Source organism: Schistocerca serialis, chromosome 4, assembly GCF_023864345.2.
Source record: "Schistocerca serialis cubense isolate TAMUIC-IGC-003099 chromosome 4, iqSchSeri2.2, whole genome shotgun sequence".
Taxonomy (NCBI): Eukaryota; Metazoa; Arthropoda; class Insecta; order Orthoptera; family Acrididae; genus Schistocerca; species Schistocerca serialis.
The window spans coordinates 513,424,423-513,447,890 of record NC_064641.1 but is presented as its reverse complement, the minus strand read 5'-3'; the positions used below and the strand labels follow the sequence as shown (position 1 = coordinate 513,447,890).

Sequence of the window (23,468 nt, the reverse complement as noted above, 5' to 3'; positions counted from 1 at the left end):
ATATCCAGCCCGTAACTGTGACAGACATCCGACCACACCTTTGGCTTTGCTGGACATCTTTACGGTCGTATCTGGTTCCACGTGGTCGATACACATGGACAGAGCTATTTTGAGCAGTTGAAAAATACCTTCTCGTCGGTAAATATAACTAGGTCCCACTACGGAAGTGGCATCCTTCTGTAGGCCAGTGCGAAATTTAACCTGGCAGCCCTGTGTTGCTCTTTCAGTATTTCCGTCCATAATTTCCTTGCTCGTTGAGCCGACGATGGGTATGGTCGACCTGCTTACTATTAGCTGCAGGATGTTTTTAATTTCTCTGCTGCTCCTGAAAGGGTCCTCATCACTGCAGCGGAGTATACTCTTGTCTTCATCCTCTGTGGTAGTCCGTGGGCGCCCAGAGCGACGATGACGGTTTACGTGGCCTTCATCTTCCATCCTCTTCACCCAGAAATGAATAGTGGATTTGCTGTATCCCAGAACACGGAAAATGGCACTGATACAGTACCCGTCTTCATAAAGCGCTAGAATACGACGTTTAACAAACTCACTGAGCTGTGACATGTGGCCTTTACAGAAGCAAGAACCGACTCACAAGGCAACAGGAAACGAAGTGCCACACAGGAGGCAGAGCACTCGCACGAGCACCGAAGTCAAATCCGTTCAAAATTTCAAGCTTTCAATATTGTAACACACAGATTATATTCACGATTTCACTGGCACGTTTAGAGAAATATCATTAAATCAATGCTGTTGCAGACGATCCAATATAACAGATAGGTGGGTTCAGTTTATGGGTATATCTGCCAAAATCAATAGTCTGAAACACGCAGCTGTTGATTTCACCACATATGTCTTAAAAAACAAGAGCTTGAATCATGATAGAACTTTTTTAAGGATCTGTGTTAGATGACAATTTATATCCGTTTCGCAAAATTCAGGTTAAACAGAAATACCTTTTAGTCGTAACTATTACTTCGAAGAAATGAACATGTTTTAATACGGAAGACGTTATAATTAAGAATCCGCATTAAACATCACATTCCTTCATTACCAACTGGGCAGAGCCGGTTTTCGTTGGGAAATGACATAGGCAGAAGGCATGGTAAACGGAAGTACTGTCGCCAGTAACTTACTTACATTAGAAAATTTTATTTTATTTGATGAACCGATAGCCATTTGAAGGAACAGGGCTCTTATTTTAATTGTACTTGATTGACCTACAGCCGTTGAAAAATTTGGTGCTGGACTGTGATTAGAATTCGTATCTCCTCTCTCGAGGATCTGAATCTCTCGGAACAGTATAGTTCAATCATTTCGTTCCTTTTCTCAAGACTGCAATCTTCTGTAGGTCTCCTCCAAAGGTAATTATGTGGGTCTGAATACTGATCCAGCACAAAAATATTCGTAATTTCATTTCAAGCCCTATCAGATGCACATCGGCCCGCTAGTGAAAATTAACATGCCTTTTTAATGTCTGTTCATGTGTCACCAACATTCGCAATAGGTGTCGTTATTTCTGGTCAGACACGCACACATCTTACTGCACATCTTACTGTTGGTGAGTAACCAATTGATACTTAAGCTATATTCGTGGATGATAAAGAAGGACGGTAGGTGTGCGGTTCGATTGTCGCTCAGGTACAAAAATTTGTGTCCTTATTTTAGATTCAAACAGCTAGCAGCTGGTAAGAAAAACCGATACAAACTTCTGATTTTACTTAGTTAACAATCCGATTACTCCACATCATGCACTTCGTCTTTAAATACATGCACACCTTGTTACTTCTGAATGGAGGTATATCATACATCTTTCGTGGTTAGTTAACAGGGCCGAAAGTGTCTTGATAGGAGTCCCGGTTTATTACAAAAACTGTGGTCTTTTATTTTCAAGTTTAGATTTGGTTACTGATATTGGCGAAAATTTCGGTAATTCATGACTCTTCATGGCTAGTCAGCAATATGATCAGATCAGATTAAATCTGATTCGATCTATATTTGTTCCGTAGATCATCAATATGTAAATTTCCTTACATATCATGATGCAATTTCTTTACAACAATTATTTACTCTCTCTCTCAACCTTTTTTATATTTGCCTCTATCTCTCTCTCTCTCTCTCTCCCTCTCTCTCTCTCTCTCTCTTCTCAAAGACACACACACACACAGCCGGCCGAAGTGGCCGTGCGGTTAAATGGGCTGCAGTCTGGAACCGCAAGACCGCTACGGTCGCAGGTTCGAATCCTGCCTCGGGCATGGTTGTTTGTGATGTCCTTAGGTTAGTTAGGTTTAACTAGTTCTAAGTTCTACGGGACTAATGACCTCAGCAGTTGAGTCCCATAGTGCTCAGAGCCATTTGAACCATTTGAACACACACACACACACACACACACACACACACACACAAACACACACACACACACACAAAGACACACACACACACACACACACACACACACACACACACACAAATATTGTTTTTTATTTTTATTGTTTGTTGTGCTCGACTATCGGCCAGACACGAAAACATCTATGAATGAGTTTCTCAGTTTTGAGTACACTTACGAAAGAAATATAAAAACAACTATGAGAGTCACTGATTTATGATGCTTAGTTTACAGTCAGTTCTGAGTATTATTGGTAACTACACTCCAGTCCCTAAACCTAGTTACAGAAATGCGAATCAGAAGCATTCCGTATTCCAGGCTGTGCCAGCCGCACCTTTGAGATGCCTGCTATGGTCACTTATCAGTCCTCTGTAGGAACACACCGGTCCGTCTTCTTCCTGCTGGTACTGTAACTGAGATTTGGCAACAAGGCAACGTATGTTTGGCAACTCTGTGATCGACGAGTTACTTCCTGGTGTGCACGGAATTAAGCCACAAAGTTTACTTGTTTTTTCCTGTCACTTCCATTGAATAATCTCAGTTATTATCGGTGGAGGTGAAACAAAAGATTGTAAATTTACGGTTTTCAGCCCAGGAAAGTCGTTGCACGTGGAAATCGCAACTAATCTTGTCCTTTAAATAGCGATTTACCAGTTCTAGCCACTATTGGCCTCGTAATAGGAATCCACAGCACATGCTGTCCTGTAAGAAAAGCGGCGGTTCTGGTTCGTGATTCCAGTCTCGCTGAGTGCAACGTTTCTATCCCTTCTGTGAAAGAGCTACAACCAGTCAGATCAAACATAGATAAGGAAAACGCAAGAAAATACTTTCGGCTCCTAGTGCAATGGTGATAAACTTACAGTGCTGCACAACAGGTAATGCCTCTTTCCGTTGCTGACAAGCACATTTTGGGCTTCTAGGAATACATAACTTTATTTATGAGATGGTACATTTGCATATCTCTTGAATATGACATAGCATACCAATTAAACACAGACCCAATCAAAATCGAAGTGAGTAGTATTTTACTAATTCGGTCTGATAGAGGCACGCTTGTGTACAGACACTCAGTTTTATTAAAACAGACTATTGTCGTAAGCTTATCATAGGTAGTTTTATTTCATTTCTTATAATACAGTGCACAATTTCCGTAGGGTTTCTTTTAGTGTTGTTTAAACAATAGCAGACACGATAGAGAAATTAATCATCAACGATATATGCGAATTCTCTAATATTATCTATTACAGTCGGACAATGTACATGCATGTAGAAAACTGGTTCTGAGTTAAAGCTGTCAAACAAGGTTTGAAGAAGAATAAAATTCCACTGCCACACGACCTATTTTGGCATGATGCGCTCTCATAATGCATAATACAAAAGTTTCGAGATGCATGTGCTGCATGGCCGTCTATTAAACCTGAAAAGAACAAAATGTCGCAGTAGTTGGCCTTTTTCCCCACATAGCTACAGCAGCTCCAGAAGTCAATGACAATTCCTCCAGAACTTCCGCATTCCACAGTGTTGGGAGATAATGCATAAGGCCGGATGTAGACTTCTGAGAGACAGACAGTTACAGCTTTTCTTTTGCACTGCACGATGTTTTCAGCAAACAGATAGCGCAACAGAGTAGCTCAACTGGAAAGGAACACTTCATTCTTAAATTTCTCCATAGCACACTGTTGGCAGTTCTGGGTAGGTGGCAGTTACGTGATTTTATTTCGGTGATTACAAAATAGAGTCGAATGTATGCCCTGGGTAGCCAAGGCAGCTAGGTCATGGCGATTCGGTCAACCAAGTAAATGAATGTACTGAACATGCTGCAAACCACTACAAGGAGCCTGTGTGTCCGAATTCTCATCCAGTGTGGCACAACGGCGTTACAGCAGAAAAAGGAGCCACAGAGAAGAGGATTTGGTGGTCTGTTGGATTGCTGATACATTCATATACTCATGGTCTGGGTTCGATTCCAACTTCTGCCAATGATTTTTGATAGGGAGAGAGATTCTATTCTCTTCTGGCTACGCCAAGTGAAGAAGGTATATTGGCATTGTGGTCTGAAATTCACATTAAAGATGATATTCCTTCTCTACCAAGTAGACATTAGATTGCACCACAATAAAGTCAGGAGTGGCGACATGTAGAAACTCTATCACCAGTAACCTTTCTTATACTAGATATTTAGTTCTAGTGACGAAACAAACGCTATGTAGTGTCACAGGACACTTATTCCACCTTTTATTCGAGCTTCTGTATGTAGATAAAATTGGTTCTGACCTGGGAATGCAACTCAGACCGACCTTAACGCGGAATTTGATCTCTTCGTGACAATACAGCTCGACTACAATTTGTTGTTTGTTCAAAACTGCAGATTCTTCAACATCTCCACATATTGCGCGTGAATGGGTTCGAATCCTGGCCTGGCACTACAGTTTTCATTATGTATTATCAAGCTCTAGCATGAGAACACCTATCTGCTGGTGGAAAATAATTTTGTTTTTTAATGTATTTTCATTCGTTGTCAGCACTAACGATATCTGACGTTTTTTACTCCCAGTGAGACACAGAACTATTTGCGAGATCACTGTAAGTTCAAGGATGTTATTCCGAGCTGCTGGTGTAGAAAAATTCGGTAGCTGACGTCTCTTTGTGTGTAGTCAACAACGATATGTGTGTGGTTCGATTACCAGTCAGCACTGAGTTCTTCGTCATATTGTTTCTAGTTCAAACATGCTCACATGTCGCTGCTGGTGTAACAAACCCATATTTAACGTTCGTTTTCTCTAGAATATAAGAGCGATAGGTGCCGGGTTGGAGTCCTGGGAAGGAAAAAAATGAATGTTTCGTCTCGTCATTTCAGTTAAAACATCTTGCAACTGCCGAGAAAATCCGATATGTCCCAGTTTTCTGTGCTTCGATAACAATCCGATTGGGTTCTGGGTTCGAATTCCTGTCCAACACAAAGATTTACCTCGCGGCATTTCAGGTAAGTTACTTGTGAAGAAGCAATATTTAACATCTCTCGTAGTTCGTTAACAGGGACAACAGATGATGGGTAGGAATTCGCGTCCGTTAAAAATGTTTACGTTATGTAATTTAAAGTTGATATTTCCTAACTGATACTGCCTAAAATCGAGGTATATCACTCTCTGTACGCCTAGTCAGGAATGACTGGTAGTTTCCGTCAGTCACGAAATCTTTGCTTAGTCTGCAAACCTGGGTTTGAATCATATGCAGAACGAGACGGTTCGTCGTGTCATTTGAAGTTCATACATATTCTCAACTAGCAGCTCGTGAATAACTTAAATTTTGAATGCCATGTTGTGTTAAAAAATAAGTATGGTATCTTACTTTGAAGAGGAAATCCTGAATACGACGAACTTCCTACGTGCATTACCTATCTGACGTAATAAAGAGAGTGGTAACATTTCAGGTATGTCATTTATTGTAATAAATGTGAGATTACATGCCTTAAGGACAGCCTTTTCTGCGATGAGGTGTTCCCTGATATTTGTAGAATAGTGGTATTGCTTTACATCTTGAGTTATTGCGATACAGAGCAGTGTTTTCTAGTGGTGATTTGTGGAACCATTTTCAATAATTAAACGACTGTACGAAGGAGCGATTAGAGGACCTGCTAGACAGCTGCGTTATGAGGGTTGTATGCGAATAAGGCGAAATGCAATTCATGTCGTTCGGATACTTTTAAACACGACTGTACATAAATGTAGAAACAATTCACAGTAAGGCCACCAGCTGCTTTTGCACTATCAGCGACAACGGCAGTGAACTGAAGAAGGGTAACCTGAGACAAATTGAACTTGAATAATGACAGCTTTAGTCATGTTTTATTAAGTACACGATGCACTTCGGAGCCTTTGGGTTATTCATCAGACTACACATAATCTTGGTTATACACATGTCTGTCTCAAATTCTTTACCATAGTCTTCTATGTATGTCATACCTCTGTATAATTAACTGCCTAGTAACCTGCATGTTATCCAAAACTAGGATGATTTTGAGAGAACACCAACTTTTTCCTGCTATCTGCATAGGCTCCCTTTCACAATTTCCCAACTGTGTTCCTCCTGTCCAATACCAAACCACCATGCCAACACTCACAAGGCATTGCTCGTCCTTGTGTCTCTGTTTTATTTCTTTCCTTTTTTCGTCTCTTCTAAACTTACCTTTTATATTTGTCACTCTTCTGAGGATCAGATAACTTTTCCATCTTGAATCTTTCGTTACAGCTGCTGTTCTTCTCAACGTATGTCATTATCACTGTTTGACAGAACATAATGTACTTTGCACATTGATGCTAGGATCGACATTGCTGTAACAACTATTTGTATTACTATTAGATTAATAATAACAATAATTATGATTATTAATGAAAAAAACGATACTTATATAATATTCTGCAATATTTGTTAGATACTTAAGGTAATTCTCATTTATTGTTCTGTCTCAGTTGCATACTTTTTAAATTTGATTCTGGATCATCTTCAGATCTAAAACAAAGAAAAACTAAAAATGTACCGTTAATATTTTAGAATAGCAGAAAAGAAAAGAAAGGAATTGTACATAAACGTAGAATTTACTTAAGCAATTGCAACAGCAACCCACCTTGTCTACTCAGAACAACATATCAGCAACCCGTCTTGCCTGCCAAGAACAACGTATCAGAATACTATATTTTGCATCTGCGATCAATGTTGGAAAAAGGTAGATATTGTAGGTAGAGGGTAGGAGGCGAGGGGGGGGGGGGAGAGGGGAGTGAAAATAGAGTGAGGTTGATTGGAGAAGAGGAAAGAAAGCACTGAGGAAGTGGTGGGAATGTCATGAGTTTAACAAGGTTATGTTAATATTATAGAACGTATAATTATGTAAAAATTCTACTTGAAACTCTGATAGTGTAGAACGATATGAACGTAAAATGTAAGCGGTATAAAATAGTGAAATTATAAATGAACCGAGCTGGGATTGAGAACGGGCAAAGAAGGCAATGGGAGGAGGGGTGGAGGGCTGGATAGTGGGCAGAGATGCTATGACGTCAATAAGATAGGGTCTTACATTGAAGTTCCAAAAAGTCAATAATGCAAAAAACCTTCTGTTAAGATATCAGAATGGATGCGTAAAACCGTAAAAGAATCATAAAGTAGTACATTTTAAAACTGGAAATAAAGTAGCGAAACCTGTATAAGCTTCTGAAGATATTAAATTGTGAAACTTTGGATGTACAAAGTCATAAGTTTTTACTCTGAAAGTACAAAAATAAAATTGTATTTTCTTTAAAATAATGAAAGTATAATGCTAGAACGATGGATGTATAAACAGTGAAAGACATAAAAATAGTAAAAATTACAAAAATGTGATTATATGAAGGTCCTAGAATTGCATGTAGTATCGTTAAATATTATGTGATACAAAGTTTCACTTTATTTTAGATCTGAAGATGATCCTGAGCGATCGAATCATGTAATCGAATTAAAAAAGTGTGCATCTAAGATGGGACAAGAAATGAGAATTATCTTAAATATGTACTCGTAAACAGTGGCTGAACTCTCTCAAGACGATTATGTCGACTATAGTGACAATATTTAGTATTTAAATAATGAATATTGCAGGCTATTACATAAGTGTCTTGTGTTTTTCGTTCATAATGAATAAAATGTCCTGCCATGAAACAATGGAATAGTCGGTTAGTGTATTATTATTATTATTACTGCCATTATATGTAACTCGGGTAGTAAGCAAATTATAATGTTTACTGTAAACAGAACTCCAAGAGTACCTGGTTTAGATGTAGGATAGATCATGAAGGCCATAATCTGGCCAGGTGAAATAAATAATTAATTTGTATTTATCATTAGTGAAAGAGAACTGCTGCTTAGTTCACCAAGTGGAAAAAACTGGCTAAAATGTTCTGCGCATCCTTCCCATCTCTCTGCAAAAATACTGTTCTGTAGACAGCAGCATGATCAACGGACAACCCGAGACTGTCGCTCTTGAACTTATCTGACAAATCGTCTTTCCAATTCCTTTAAATGCATTATAATCTCGCTTTATGCATATACATACTTCACTTGTTGTGAAACAACACTCAGATACAAAGCTTTTTGAAACTGTCACTATAGTCAACTGTTTGAAAATAAACATGTCGTAATAATTTCTGTCTCTAAACACTGGTCTAATAAGGTTAGTGAAGAAATTGTTAGCAATGAAAGGTGAAATCTTCTAATAAACTCATAATGAGATCGAGTATCAACGTTTATGACCATCGTAATTTAGTTTTACAGACACTCTTATATGAAATTCAGAATGAGATGAAAATTCACTGGTAATTAAATGGAGGACGTAAATGACCTTTTTCAATTTCATCTTTCCAGCGACCTGTATGAAAGCAGACTTTTCAAAAACGATGATAACTGTCCATTATTTAGGGCTAGTCAACGGCAGTGTGGTGGTGGATCCACCGGTTCCTACCATATTCCCGAAGTTAAGCGCCGTAGGGCTTGGCCAGATGTTGGATTGGTGACCGGCTAGGTAGTCTGGGTGCTGTCGATAATTTGCCCTTTGCTTTTACAGCAGAAGGGACAGGTGGCATAAAGTCTCTGATCACCAGTTTTCAAACCAATGTCCTGGATTAAATTCCAAATGTCTCTACAGAGTGTTGTGAAGTGAGGACATGCGATACTGTTGATGGTGACCCTCCTATTGGATGGGGAAGTTAGGGCTGGCGGTCCCCTTGTTGCTACTCGAGAGGAGTGGACTCCATGCTGGCAACGGTTTTCACCCTCTCCCTTCTCTCATCATCAACCAACCTCTACATAACACCATACTATATACACACCCATTAGTAAAGTCATCTACACTTAACAGCTGCACTTAAACGATACACAACACTCACACTTCATCTTCCCGAGCACGGGGTCCCGGGTTCGATTCCCGGCGGGGTCAGGGATTTTCACCCGCCTCGAGAAGACTGGGTGTTTGTGTTGTCCTCATCATTTCATCATCATTCATGAAAGTGGCATGTTTCGACTGAGCAAAGTTTGGGAATTTATAAGTGCGCTGATAACCGCGCAGTTGAGCGCCCCACAAACCAAACATCATCATCCCCCAGTCACACTTCACGAAGTAAAGATACCTATGGCTGGAAGGATAGGAAACACCTTTCCTATTCAGGCGTCTGAACCTGTCGTTCGAAGTCTCAAAGCCGTCATAAAATACGACTTTACTTTACTTAAGACTATTCCATAACTTGGTTAATGAATATAAAATTGCAGTTCCACAGCAAAGCTCTCAGCGTTCTTTGCTTGTAGGTCCCTTTTTTCTCACAAGGCCAATTAATGTTTGTGTGATTGTATTTTAGTTTTCACTGTGCACAAAAAGTATTATAACAGTAAGCTAAGTACAATGGTGAAGCCATAAATACTCGGCAACATTATTTTGATTCAAATATACTGTGTAGTTATTCCAAGTTTTATCCACGCTAGATTCTTAAAAGCCCTTAACTCTCTTTCAGGTGTAAATCACGCTGCAGACTTGACGATACTTTTTGTGAGATCCGACACTGAGTACAACCTAGATCCAGAATCAGACGAGGATAAAGTACGAAGGAATATGCTTCGATACTGGACTAACTTCGCCAATTATGGGTACGTATTACATCTGTCCATCTTTTGGTAGTCAGTCATTTAACTGGTGGCTACGGTCAAGGTCAATTTTAATAAATCCTTTTCGATTTCTGGCCACGTCATTTTGTAACGTGGAAAACAACTACAAAATCGAGGTTTCTTCCGTCCGAATTACATTATTAGGGGTTTTCTGTCACGCATTGCGAGGATTCTTCTTAAATAGTGGTGAAACCAGAAGGTAACTGCACACAGAATTACAGCTTTTTGTCATCTGTATCGTGGTTAGGCTGACAGGAGAGCAAACTTCTAAAGAGCTCGGGTGGACACTGTTTTATCTGTTGCTCTCTGTGGCCAATTATCTTGTGGGCCGATCTCAAATAGATCCTCAGAGGACCTACCTTTCCCTTGGACGACCTCTTAGAGAAACAATATCAAATCAATTTTGCAGGGCTGAGACAGTAAGAGAACTAGCGAAAGAGGAGCCCATGCAAGAGACCATAGGTCTTTCTCGTCTTGACTCATTAGCCGTAGGACGAATTTGGCGTCAACATGATGCATTCCAAGATACCGTGTCAGGATTTCATGACATGATCCAACTGAAATGTCACATTCTTCTGCAGTCTCTCGGACAGTCAGTCTTCGATTGGGACGCACAATTCCATTGACATTCCTGATATGAGCATCGACGGTATAGTGCCCGAAAAATGCCGTGGCCGCCAGAAGTGCAGTCTGCTGGGGAAGTGTGGGAAGAGCACCTGTGGTAGGGGGTCACTCAGAGCGCTGTAGGGGGAATACTGAGTGCTGGAGGGGAAAGTGCCATTCTAAACTGAAGCCTACGCTTACATTTTTTTGTAAATATTAAATGGGGCCTCTCCATACCCACGCTTGCATGGTGAGCATTCAGAAAGATCTACTGTCACCTCTGCCTTCGTTAGTATCTAAAAAGAATTACGCCGAAAACGCAGCAATTTATTTTCGCCTGGTTTGTGAACTTTCAGAGAAGCTTCACGAGTGGCGAATTATGAGTGAAATCTACACATTTATCTGGTTGCCATGTCAAAATTTGCTTGTTTTGCCAAAACACAGCGGAGTTAACATAGTCTCATCTCACTAACTTCTGTGGACAAGATTGTGAAATAATTCTGAAACAGTGGTTTATTGAGCTAATTTAGTGAAGAACTGAAGAAAAAGCACATCCTCAGTACAGAAAAAGTGTAATGTCTTCACGTATGTTCCAAAACCCATAACATTTCTCGCTTCACCAGCTATCGATGGCCCTAAAAATTACATTCTTCCACAAAAAATCTGTAGTTATTGGACTAACACAGTAGATAATGAAGTTTTACGTAGTAACGATATGGTAAAATACTGTCCTCTTTATGTGCTATCATTTGCCAAAATCTCATTTCGACATCTGAAACCGTTAATGAAATATGAGGAATGTTGTAGACATTACAGTCTGACTTTATCGGTGGCGCGGCGCTATCGCAAATGAGTGTGCTACATCAGATCAATTTTCTCGAGATTGGTGACTGATAGATACTTCTTCCCAAGTCTAAAGAAAAGTTCAGTATAAAAATGTGTGTGAAATCTTATGGGACGTAGCTGCTAAGGTCATCAGTGCCTAAGATTACACACTACTTAACCTAAATTATCCTAAGGAAAAACACACACACCCATGCCCGACGGAGGACTCGAATCTCCGCCGGGACCAGCCGCACAGTCCATGACTACAGCGCCTTAGATCGCTCGGCTAAACCCGCGCGGAAAATGTTCAATATGTTAGCTAAATTTCATACGCAACAAAATATAATGTAATATGCACCAAACGCAAAATCATAGCGACCTCTGCCGGCCGTTGTGGCCGAGTGGTTCTAGGTGCTTCAGTCTGCGCGACCGCTACGGTCGCAGGTTCGAATCCTGCCTCCGGTATGGATGTGTGTGATGTCCTTAGGTTAGTTAGGTTTAAGTAGTTCTAAGTTATAGGGGACTGATGACCTCTGATGTTAAGTCCCATAGTGCTCAGAGCCATTTTTGAACCACAGCGACTCCATATTTCATTGCGCACTTTTCCGAATTTTGTCGCAGTGTCTTAGTTTCACGTAAATAGCACAATAACTGTGACCATTAACGAAATGTTGGGCAGATCATCATGAACGTGGCATACAATGCTTTAAGTAAAGCAAAGATCAAATTTTTTCGTCGAATAGTTTCTGTTAAATCGTTTGAGAACGACCGCAGCATGTGCGCCTCGATTCTGTCGTCGCTGACCGGCCGTAAGGTGAAAAACACTTATCGGCCTTCCCTTCTGAATAAACGAATGAACTCGCCCAGTGCTTTATACGAAACCTGGCCACTGCGCATCGACCATCGTATCCTGCGCGAGTTATAGACGTCGGAGGGCGGTCTCAACGAGTGTTATCTTTACTTCCGTCCGGCCATTTTTAAACGATGTGAACGATTCGTAACACCGAGTACGGCTTAAGCATTCATTACTGTAAGCCTCCTGCATCATTTTGTGTGTCTCTGTAAAGGCTGTCTTTAGTTTCATGATGAGAAATTAAGGCAGATGCGTTGCTCCACTAACTCTGCCCTCTCGAAATTTACGAACTGTGCGCTACAACACTATACTCAATATAACACTGACCAATAACCAGCATACATACAAGACTGATATTTCCGGCAGTTACACATTAAACACAGGCATGTGTAGTGATGCCAACCGCATTTAGTTCCAACACACCACTGACGCGAAATTACGAATGTTCCGGAAATTTTTGAACAGACCTTGTGTGTCCGCATTTTATGCGTATATGTCAAAAAATTCATCTAATGAATAAAAGGCTTTTTCAAGTAAATGTATCGTTCATTTATTTTTAAATACTGCTTTGTTACTACGTGGGCGTTTGATGGAGTTCGACAGTGAATTAAACATTTTAACACTGGAGTTCTGTACACCTTTCTGCGCCCGAAATGAAATGGCTCTGAGCACTATGGGACTTAACATCTGAGGTCATCAGTCCCCTGGAACTTAGAACTACTTAAACCTAACTAACCTAAGGACAACACACACATCCATGCCCGAGGCAGGATTCGAGCCTGCGACCGTTGCGGTCGCGCGGGTCCAGACTGAAGCGCCTTGAACCTCTCGGCCACACCAGCCGGCTTCTGCTCCCGAGCTGGATTTCTTATTTCGCGATGGAGGTCAGCCCTCCTTATTGTGTTGTGGTCATGGAACATTTCGTTGGTTTCGTAGTGGACAGGATTGTCAACCATGACGGGAACATATATTGGGACGAAGCAGTAAGTTTAAAAATAGTTCAAATGGCTCTGAGCACTATGGGACTTAACGTCGGAGGTCATCAGTCCCCTAGAACTTAGAACTACTTAAATCTAACTAACCTAAGGATATCACACACATCCATGTCCGAGGCAGGATTCGACCCTGCGACCGTAGCAGTCGCGCGGTTCCGGACTGAAGCGCCTAGAATCGCTCGGCCACCGCGTCCGACAAGCAGTAAGTATCCCGAGCTTACAAGTCCCACAAGAGATTCTTATTTTTTATGACAGTCAGCAAACACAAAAAGAACATTGCACCAGATTCTTAAGTCTCCTCATAGACAACAGGGTTAGCAGGGGACATCGTATCCTCCAAACCACAGAACGTTTGTCGTTGGCTACTTTTGCCATTGGGACAACCTCACAAGTTGTAGACATCAGTGACACAAAATCTACTTTTTTTGGTACTTCCACTCTGTCATATGCTGTAGAATTAACTTCTTGGACAATTCACCTTCATCAAAGAAAATCTTCTTGTAGCCGAAAAAGTTGGTCCGAATAACGTGCAGAGTACACCCAAGAACCTCCTGCCATAATCTGTTCAGATCGTGTACCACTGTTAGTCATTTCCTTTCCTGTTCCACTTGCAAAACGACTGACTGTATGTCCACCATGTGAGCCCTATTTTATCTTATTTTCATGGTCCGTAGGTAGAATGTATGTTGGCGGCAGCAGAATCATTCAGCAGTCAGCTTCAGATGCTGGATCTCCAAATTTTCTCAATAGTGTTTCGTGAAAAGAATGTCTTCTTCCCTGGGGATTTCCATTTGAGTTCACAAAGCATCTCTGTGATACGTCTTGGTCGAAGCTATCTGTAACAAATCTACCAGCCCGCCTCTGAATTCCTTCGATATCTTCCTTTATTCCGATCTGGTGGGAATCCCAAACACTCGAGCAGTACTCAAGAATGGGTCACACTAGTGTTCTATCACCACCTCCTAACGAGAGTTCTATGTGTGATACCTTTTACAGATGAACCACACTTCCCTAGAATTCTACCTAGAAGCCGAAGTACTCCATTCGCCTTGTCTACTACCTTTCTTTCGTGCTCAATTATTTTGCATGGCTTCGCGACGTTACGGTTGGATAATTAATCGACGTCACTGTATGAAGCGGCACGCCCTTAATGCTGAATTCTAACATTGCGGGGTTGCTTTTCCTACTCATCTGCATTAACTTGCGTTTTTCTACATTTAGAGCAAGTTGCTCTTCATCTAAAAATTTGGTCTTATGTCATCTTGTACACTCATGTTCAGAAAAAAACAGAACACCGTGAACGGCTAGATATATGATGTTCACATTCACGGGACATGTACATTAGTATGTTCTGCAGAAATAATTAGCTTTTGAAACATATCGGCCGTCGGGTTCAAGGAGAAAATCGATATCGCGAAGCAACACCACCTACCTTTAAAATACGCCTTTCGTTGTCACTATAAGCCGAAGGTAATTGATCAGTGTGACTTGAGCAGGCATGCAGGATGCCTCGCAGACGTTTGCACGAACCGTACCGTGAAAACAGTGAGTTTGAAAGAGGGCACATTATTGGAATGAGAGAATGTGATGCATCCACCCGGGAAACTGCTGCTCGTGTGTGACGAAGTGTTTCGGCAGTGCAACGGGTGTGTACAGAATGGTTCATGGAAGACCGTAGAACAGGACGTGATGGGTCAACTCGCACTACCCAGACAATCGACCGAGAAAACAGACGTCTCATCCGTATTTCATTGCGTCGTCCTCGACTCTGGTGCGACAGTGAAATAGCGTAACACATCGTACACCATCAGGGGTGACAGTCCGTCGCCGTTTATTACGGCTTGGGCTATGCGCACGGCGTCCACTTCTCTGCCTGCCTTTGACGAATGTGCAGAAACATTAGACACGGCAATGGCGTATTGAATGACGTCACCGTGGACAGGAATTACATCAGATAGTTTCCAGGTGCTGTTTGTCTGAAAATAATGACCACATTTTGGTTCGCCACAGACAGGGTGAATGGCATCACAGTGGCTGCATCCGCACACGATATACAGGGCCAGCTCAAGGTCTTATGGTGTGGGCTACAACCACAAATCACAGTTGGCGCGTGACCAGGGCACTATGACCTACGTGATCTACATGAATGACATCCTGTGACTCATAGCCATAGCATCTCTGCGCAACACCCCAGACGCCATATTTCAGCGAGCCAATGCACGACCACATGTTGCTGCACGAACACCCATCTTCTTGGTGTCACAGGATGTCAGCCTTTTGCCCTGGCCCGCCAGATCGCCAGACTTGTCACGAATCGAAAATGTGTGGGATATGGTGAAACGATGAGCGCAGTGGTGTGGCCCAACGCCAACCACCAAAGGTGAACTTGGGAACCAGTGACTGCAGCATGGATGGCTATACCACAGGACGCCATTCGCGCCTTTTACTCATCGATACCATCAGGCTTGGAACAAGTTATCAGGGTCCATGTCGGCCCCTGTTCCTACTTGGCAACAGGACACATGCTGAATCGAGGTGACTGAAATGGTAATCATCTCTGCAGAATATACTAATGTACATGTCCCGTGGATATGAACGTCCTAACTGACCTAAGGACGCCACACACACCCATGCCCGAGGCAGGATTCCAACCTGCGACTGTAGCGGTCACGCGGTTCCAGACTGAAGCGCCTAGAACCGCTCGGCCACACCGGCCGGTTACTGGTAAGATATCAAATATGTGACATAAATGCCCGTATTTTCTTTTGATTGCATTGACTTAGAAAATTAAATGTTTTACACCACAAAGGGACCGTAGACCTCAGTATGTAACATAAATTTCAACTTCATACTTCTAACAGTTCCTGAGAAAAAGAGGTCTTAAACAGACGAACAGACAGAAATAAAAATGACAAAAAACTTTTTTCGTGTGATATAATTGCAAAGTAACAATTTTCAGATGTTTTCCCTTGCTGTTAAACCTCGCTTCTTCCAGATTTCACTATTCTAGGTGAATGGGGAGTACCTTATAAGTTTTGATGACAGAATTTGCAAGTATCAAAATATGTGAGATAAATTCCCGTACCTTTTGGTTGCATTGACTTAGAAGCTTAAATGTTTTACACCGCAAAGGTTAGCAAATCTTAGTATATGACATAAAGTTCAACTTGATACATCGATCCTTCCTGAGATAAAAAGGTTCTAACAGGAGGTCAGACAGACAACAAAGTGAACCTATAAGAGTTCCGGCTGAGTTACGGAACTCTAAAAGCAATACTAAAGTTAAATTTTATACTTCTTTTATTCCAAGGATATCAACTTGTAGGCTTCGCTGCTACAGTAAAGCTTCGTCGTTTGATTATGATCATGTGACTGAAATCAGTTTCGGCAAATAAAGTGGACAAAACAGCAGTTTTTGGCGGAATACAACGAAGTTTTATAAATGCTGTCTTACAGATATCCTACTCAACCTGGAAAAGCTGTTTCGAGGAAATTTATTCTGGAAATACCCTCGAGTAATCTCTTGCTCTAACGCGAACGAGAAGGTCGTGAAGACAGTGTCCAATTCATTTTAGAAAGGGTTACAGACAAGAACAGCTATCGCTTGTTAGAAAAACAATTAACGTAATAGCATAAAAACCCACGAACTGTCTGACCTAGGATGGCTGGTTCGGGAGAAACGGAGGAATATTACGGTGACGACATCTTTATATAAGGATAGAAACTAGGACTGGGGAAGAAAAGGACAGTTTCTGTCACAAAGGAACCTCCTGGCATTGCCTTTAACGATTTAAGAAAGTCTCACAAAATCTGCTACTGGATGGTGGCACTGCACTTTGAACCCCTATTCTCCTGAATGTGAAGCCTAATCCGTGATATGAAACTGGCTCATTTCAAATACGACTAGTGTATCTTATGCTCAGAACCCTATCATTCAATACGGAACACATCTGTTTGTGGTAAATAAATACACGCATTAGCCGAAACATTACGACCGCCTGATTAATAGCGTTACACGTTTGGTATATAATACCTTTGTGGCATAGGTCCGACAATGCCTTGGTCGATTTCCGGAGGTATATGGCACCAGTTGTCATCCCACAGGTAACGCACTTTCTTGGTGGAATGGATGTGTGTCCCATCGACTTCAGACTGGGCGAACTGGTGGCCAAGACGTCAACGTGAGTTTCCTATCATGCCCGTCAAACCAATGAAGCATGTTTCCGTAATCGTGACACGGACACATATCTTGCTGGGAGGTGTTATAGTAGTCAGGAAGGACATCAAGCATGCTTGAAGTGATGCACCTGGTGTTCACATATTCGGTGTATTCGATTAGTGCAGGATCCATGGAAGCCCAGGATAATGTCACACGTAGTACAGGGTTTCCATAATTAAAGTTCCAGTTTCAAACTGTTGTAGAAAGAGAATCCCAGTTCAGAGTGTCGTCAGTTTGAAGAGCATATTATTATACTGTCTATTTGAACAGCATACTGTTATTGACGCAGGGGAAAACGTCATGGAAAAAAAAAAATTAAGGAAAATTTGACCAATGGATGGTGCTGTAAGCGTCAGAATATGCACACCATCAGACGCGCAGCACACTGCTGTTCCTCAGTTTGCGTCAGAGAAGCCCAACGTGAGTGTCTCCAAGAAGGATTGTGCGCTGCTGGTAAGGCTCTTTTACAAGAACCGTGATGAGAGTGCGCCAGTAACCCTGCAGAAGTTCCGGACGCTCAAGCTATAAGAAAGCCATTGGTCCTATGTCTGCTAAGGGTCTGGTGGAAATGATTACAAAATCCTAAAATACAGGTTATTTCGAAGTGCAGTGTAGCAGAGGCAGAAAACAAGTTGATCCGACGTCTGTCGAAGATGTGGCCACAGCATTACAGAACGGGTTCAAGTGGTAGTGTGGTGACATGCAGTGCGTGGGGAATTTCCGGAACGTTGGACATACCAGCGAGCACGGCGCATAAAATCTACGAAACATCCTGCATCGATATCCATACAAAAGTCACCTATGTTCGGGAGATGCTTACTGCTGACCCGCTGGCGAGACAAACGTTGACTCTAGGATTTCATGCTCGCAAGGAATTGGACAATGAATGTCTATGGAATGTTCTGTGGACAGACTAAGTCTATTTTCATCTCCACGGACATGTGGATCCGTAGAACTGCAGAATATGAGCAATGGAAAATCCGCACGTATATCAACCGGTACCACTTCATTCCGCAAAGGTGATTGTCTGGTGCGGGTTGACGGCATCGGTAGGGCTGTATTTTTTCGAGGAGATAAGTCGTGCAGGTGCTGTTACCTGTACCGTCACTGGTATACGCTATGAGAGTCTTTTGTGCACCAACGTCATTCCAAACACTTCAAGAGTGGGTAGGATCATCCTTATACAAGATGGCTCTTCTCCGCACATTGCACAGCCAGTGAAGAGGCTGCTTCAAACGCATTTCAAGAATGTCATTTCCCTACAGCCTGGTCGTCCAGATAGCCTGATCTTAATCCGTGTGACTTCTTGCTGTGGCTTCATTTGATAGATGTTGTGTTCAGTGCTCCAATTACGAACGTAGCTGAAATGAAGACACACATTGCGCATTGCATTCTGAACATGTTCCCTGAGACATTCCGATCTGTTGTGGAACATGCTGTTTCTCGACTTCAACTAGGGATAAAAGACGGTGGACAGCATACTGAAGATGTCTTGCGCCAATCACACGACAACTAGACACCGATGTCATTTTGATTTTTAGGGGTGTTAGGCCTCAGGACAGTTAAAACGGATTTTTCCCATCCGAGGTGGTACGACGTTGAGGTGGTGAATGGGTTTACCTAACTAAAACTACCACAAATGTTGACTGCTGACCTTGTCCAGTGAGGCACACTGAAAACCTCATTTGCGCCAAGACCCTTACAACGCCATCTTTGGTAAAATTTTGTTTAAATATTTTGCTCCATGAATTTTCCCCTTGCGTCAACAATATGCCTTTCAAATTTGACGTCATTCTGAGCAGTGGTTCTCTTCTACATAGTCTGAATAATTTGGACACCCTGTGTAAGACTACTCCCACCGGCCAGAATCCGTGGCACTGTGCACGTTTCGTGCAGTTTTTCGCCTGGATGGCAGTGTATATCCGGCCGCTGTGGCCGACCAGTTCTAGGCGCTTCATTCCGGAACCGCGCTGCTGTTACGATTGCAGGTTCGAATCCTGCCTCGGGCTTGGATGTATCTGATGTCTTTAGGTTAGTTAGGTTTAATTAGTTCTAAGTCTAGGGGACTGATGATCTCAGATGTTAAGTCCCGTAGTGCTTAGAGCCATTTGGACCATTTTGAGCCAGTGTATACGGACACTGACGTCGACCTGGTGTAACATGAAACCTGATTCACCAGATCAGGCGACAATTGATTCACGGTACACTCTCCATTATCCTGTTTCTGCTGCAATCGTAATTGACGAAATGATTGGGTCAACCTGGGAAAACGTAGGGGTCGTCTACTGCGGAACCCGATACTCAATAACGTGCCCTCAACGGTGTACTCCAAAATACTTTTGCCTGCTGCAGCATTGTAATCTGTTGACAGACCTGCCGATTATCGCTTATTCTGCTTCACAGGGCGGGAAAGCCTCCGACTTCCATGTTCTCTGATGATACGTGGAGTCCACATAACTTGATTCCTACTTCTGGTTTCACCGACCTTCAGCCACTCTCCGTAGACGCCCCCGACCAGCTGCACCGTTTCCGAGATGTTCGTCCCCAGGCGTCGTACCATAAGAATCTGCCGTTTGTCAAAGTGACTTATGTCAATGGACTTCCGAGTTTTCATCCGAAATCGTCCCTAGAATGATTCCCCATTCGTCTCTGTTCCACTTATATTCTTATATACAGTACCGCACCACGTGCTCGCAAGCCTGCAACTCCGCCAGGCGGCATTTTATCTCTCAGTGGTAGTGGGCATAATGTTTTGGGTCATTAGTACGGTTGTTAACACTCCTGTCGACGTGTAGTGTGCAGGGATGTGGCCCTGTGCGCTGGAGCAGTTATATGCATGTTAGCGGGCTCGGGAGCGGAGCGCTTGGCGCGTGCGTCCGTGTCGCTCGGCATCGCTAACTTGAGTGGTGCGCCATGGACGTGACTCAAATAGGTTGGATTTTCACCAAATTTTCTTCGGGAGAGCCAGCGCCCTTAGTGACGCTCTGTCTTGCGTAATGTTTCATAGGGGTTTGGACTGGCTTTTGTTTCATAACATACAACCTGTATGTTCTCGAAGGGTACACATACATAATTTTCATCTAATAACTCAGAACATCTGACAGCGAACAAGCAAAAGATATACTATAGACAAGTAAAAATATTTGGTGTCGGTATGTGAACACTATTTGCTAATTGTACGCATTTTTGCACAGAAATCCAACTCCGGAGGCGGATCCTGTCATCTGGGAGCCCTATGACAACGTGACCCGCAGCTACATGCTCATGCAGTCCGTTTTCTCTCTCTCCAGCAACAAAGACGCAGAGAGGATGGATTTCTGGAACGAAAACGTGCCACTGCAGCCTTACGCCGACATTTTCTGAGAGTATATGAACAAAAAAGCACCAGCGACTCTTTCTACAGCCCAAAGGATAACAAACATAATTTCAGTTGAACTATTCCAGAATAAAACGCTTTCATTTTATTAAATATGTTGATCTCTATGTTAAGTAACTCATTGCCTCGAAATAGCACGAATAGGCTGAATGGAGAGAAACTAATAGTTGACTTTTCCAATATGGAACATAAATAAATGGTTGCAACACAGTGTAATATATCAACAGTAAAATCATAGCAGATGGGCATCTCCAGTAACAAAAGCAAGGGACGGTTGAAGATTTTCAGATCCAGTAGTGAAACTTCTTGCAGCTAAAATGCGTGGCCTACAACCAGGTAAGATATCAGAGATGGCTAAATATTTTTCAAAGGAGGGAGATATTACAAATTCGAGTTTTTCCATTAAGTGAAAAACTTGGAAAGAGATTTTTGTTCGTTAGGAAATTTTAAAATTGAGATAATGAGTACTGTCTTCAATAGTGAGTGAGTTTGGGGAAACAATGGAGATGCAATGCAATTAGAGTTTACAGTGGCATCTGGCGTCGCTCTGGAAGCGACCTGTGCAGCATCTGAATGGTTGCGAGTTCCTGTTGCTGTCTGACTGGGATACCAAATCCCCCTGCCTCCCAGTCAGCCCACAGGGAGGAGATGGACTGGATGAAAGCTAGACTGTGGACGAGCAGTGGGACCTATTGAAGTCCTCACGAGAAGCACCTGTGTGCAAGGCGCTGTTAGCCACAGAGGTCCACTGCAACAAAAGGTCAATGTATACGAATCCGTCGTGTCTGTTTTTTCGGACACGTCCAAAAGAACAAAGACCACACAGAACCAAATGGTTCAAATGGCTCTAAGCACTATGGGAGTTAACATCTGAGGTCATCAGTCCGCTAGACTTAGAACTACGTAAACCTAACTAACATAAGCACATCACACACATCCATGCCCGAGGCAGGATTCGAACCTGCGACCATAGCAGCAGCGCGGTTCCAGACTGAAGCGCCTAGAACCGCTCGGCCACAGCGGCCGGCACACAGAACCCGCAGCTGTGAAAAATATTATGTAAAGTGAAGGTGGAGGGGGAGAATGGAAAGGAAAAAATTCATGACTTCAGTTTTATGTGGAGTCAGTGGCGGCGAGTGAAAAATTTGTGTTGGGCCAAGCTTCAAGCCCGGGTTGAACACTAAGCCCAAGAATGCATCAAGCAGTGGGCTGACCAGACTCAGTGTTGAACGCAACTACGCAGACTATCTTGGTAGGCCCCTTGGCAGACCCACACTTCTCCCTAGCGCAATCTATTGCAGTCACCGTTCATGTCTTCCATGCTCGCTACTTTGAAATTCCTGCAGGATTTCGGACATGATTGCGAATTTGCATTGAAAGTTGTTGATTCATAGCCCATTGAGGCAACTCAGTTATATTAATGCGTTGTGTCTGTTTTTCTGGACATGTACAGACATAATCTGCGCACTTGCGCTGAACACTATGTCTGGGTGGTGCAGTGGTTAATGCGACTGCCTAGGAAGGAGAAGATAGTGCGTTAGAGGCCCGGTACGCCCACATTTTCACTCAGCGCCACTGACTCTGCATAAAGCCCCGATGCAGACGATATCACGAGTTCCTCTCCTTTCCTTTTCTCCCTCTCCACCTTCAATTTACATAAAAGGTCAAAGATTACAGTGGCGCTGTCATGTTCTAAAATGTACACAGTGGCTCTATCTATATTGGAGTTCATACCTGCCATGGAGGGTTGCCTTCATCCTGCGGCAACAGAAGGTGAGTTGGCAGTGGGCTTGAGGGTGCAAGTCTTAACAGTGATACAGTAAGGCCGGCGACAGTATGAAAATTGCTCTTGAGATGGAGGGTAGAGATGACCACTGGCAGTCATGAACTCAGTTAGTTTTGCATTAGCTCCAGGATTTTGCCTTGACCTGTGATAAAGGACTTCTGTCAATGCTCAGTAGTAATCGTCAAAGTAGCTATTGCTATATAAGAATTAGTAGTACCAGCAGAAGCAAGGGTAGGAGTACAACAGTGTTAAATGGAAATTCGTCCACAAAGCACACGAACTACTGTATGCAGTATTTGGAAGGCCAAAAACCTGTATCAGAAAGTAATGACGAGTTTGCTATTAGTTATGAACTGATGAGTGAAGTTACTATCTGTATTTCATGAGAAGAGACACATTTTTCTTTTGTTACTGTTGTGCCGACTGCAGTGTGTAACAAGCTGCAGTCCACAGATTGTAGAAAATATGGGGTGGGGCAAACATCACTGCCCACCATAATCCATGGAAAACATTAAAGTAATCTGGATTGTTTGTGGTAATTACAGATACAAATACCAGAATGCACTGCTGTATTTTTTCTAATGATTATAATTACAATCAGTAATTATTCACACATACACTAGGGTGTATTCTATTACATCAAAGGTCTCTGACATTGTTCATTGTTGTTTCTAACCTGTTCTGAAGATGTTTTATGAAGAAGAACATGTTTTTAAAAACGAGGTACAAACATGGTTGTAATTTAATAATA

The 23,468-nt window shown here is 42.3% G+C and overlaps 1 protein-coding gene across 1 annotated transcript in view; it reads left to right on the top strand.

Moving 5' to 3' along the window:
* LOC126473939 (juvenile hormone esterase-like) overlaps positions 1-21,024 on the top strand; it is a 128,573-nt gene extending 107,549 nt beyond the window's left edge. Inside the window, exons 9-10 of the mRNA XM_050101298.1 lie at positions 9,910-10,042; positions 20,750-21,024. Of these exons, the coding sequence (XP_049957255.1) occupies positions 9,910-10,042; positions 20,750-20,918 (302 nt within the window). The 3' untranslated portion in view covers positions 20,919-21,024. The remainder of the gene's footprint in view (positions 1-9,909; positions 10,043-20,749) is intronic.
* The last annotated feature ends 2,444 nt before the right edge of the window (positions 21,025-23,468 follow it).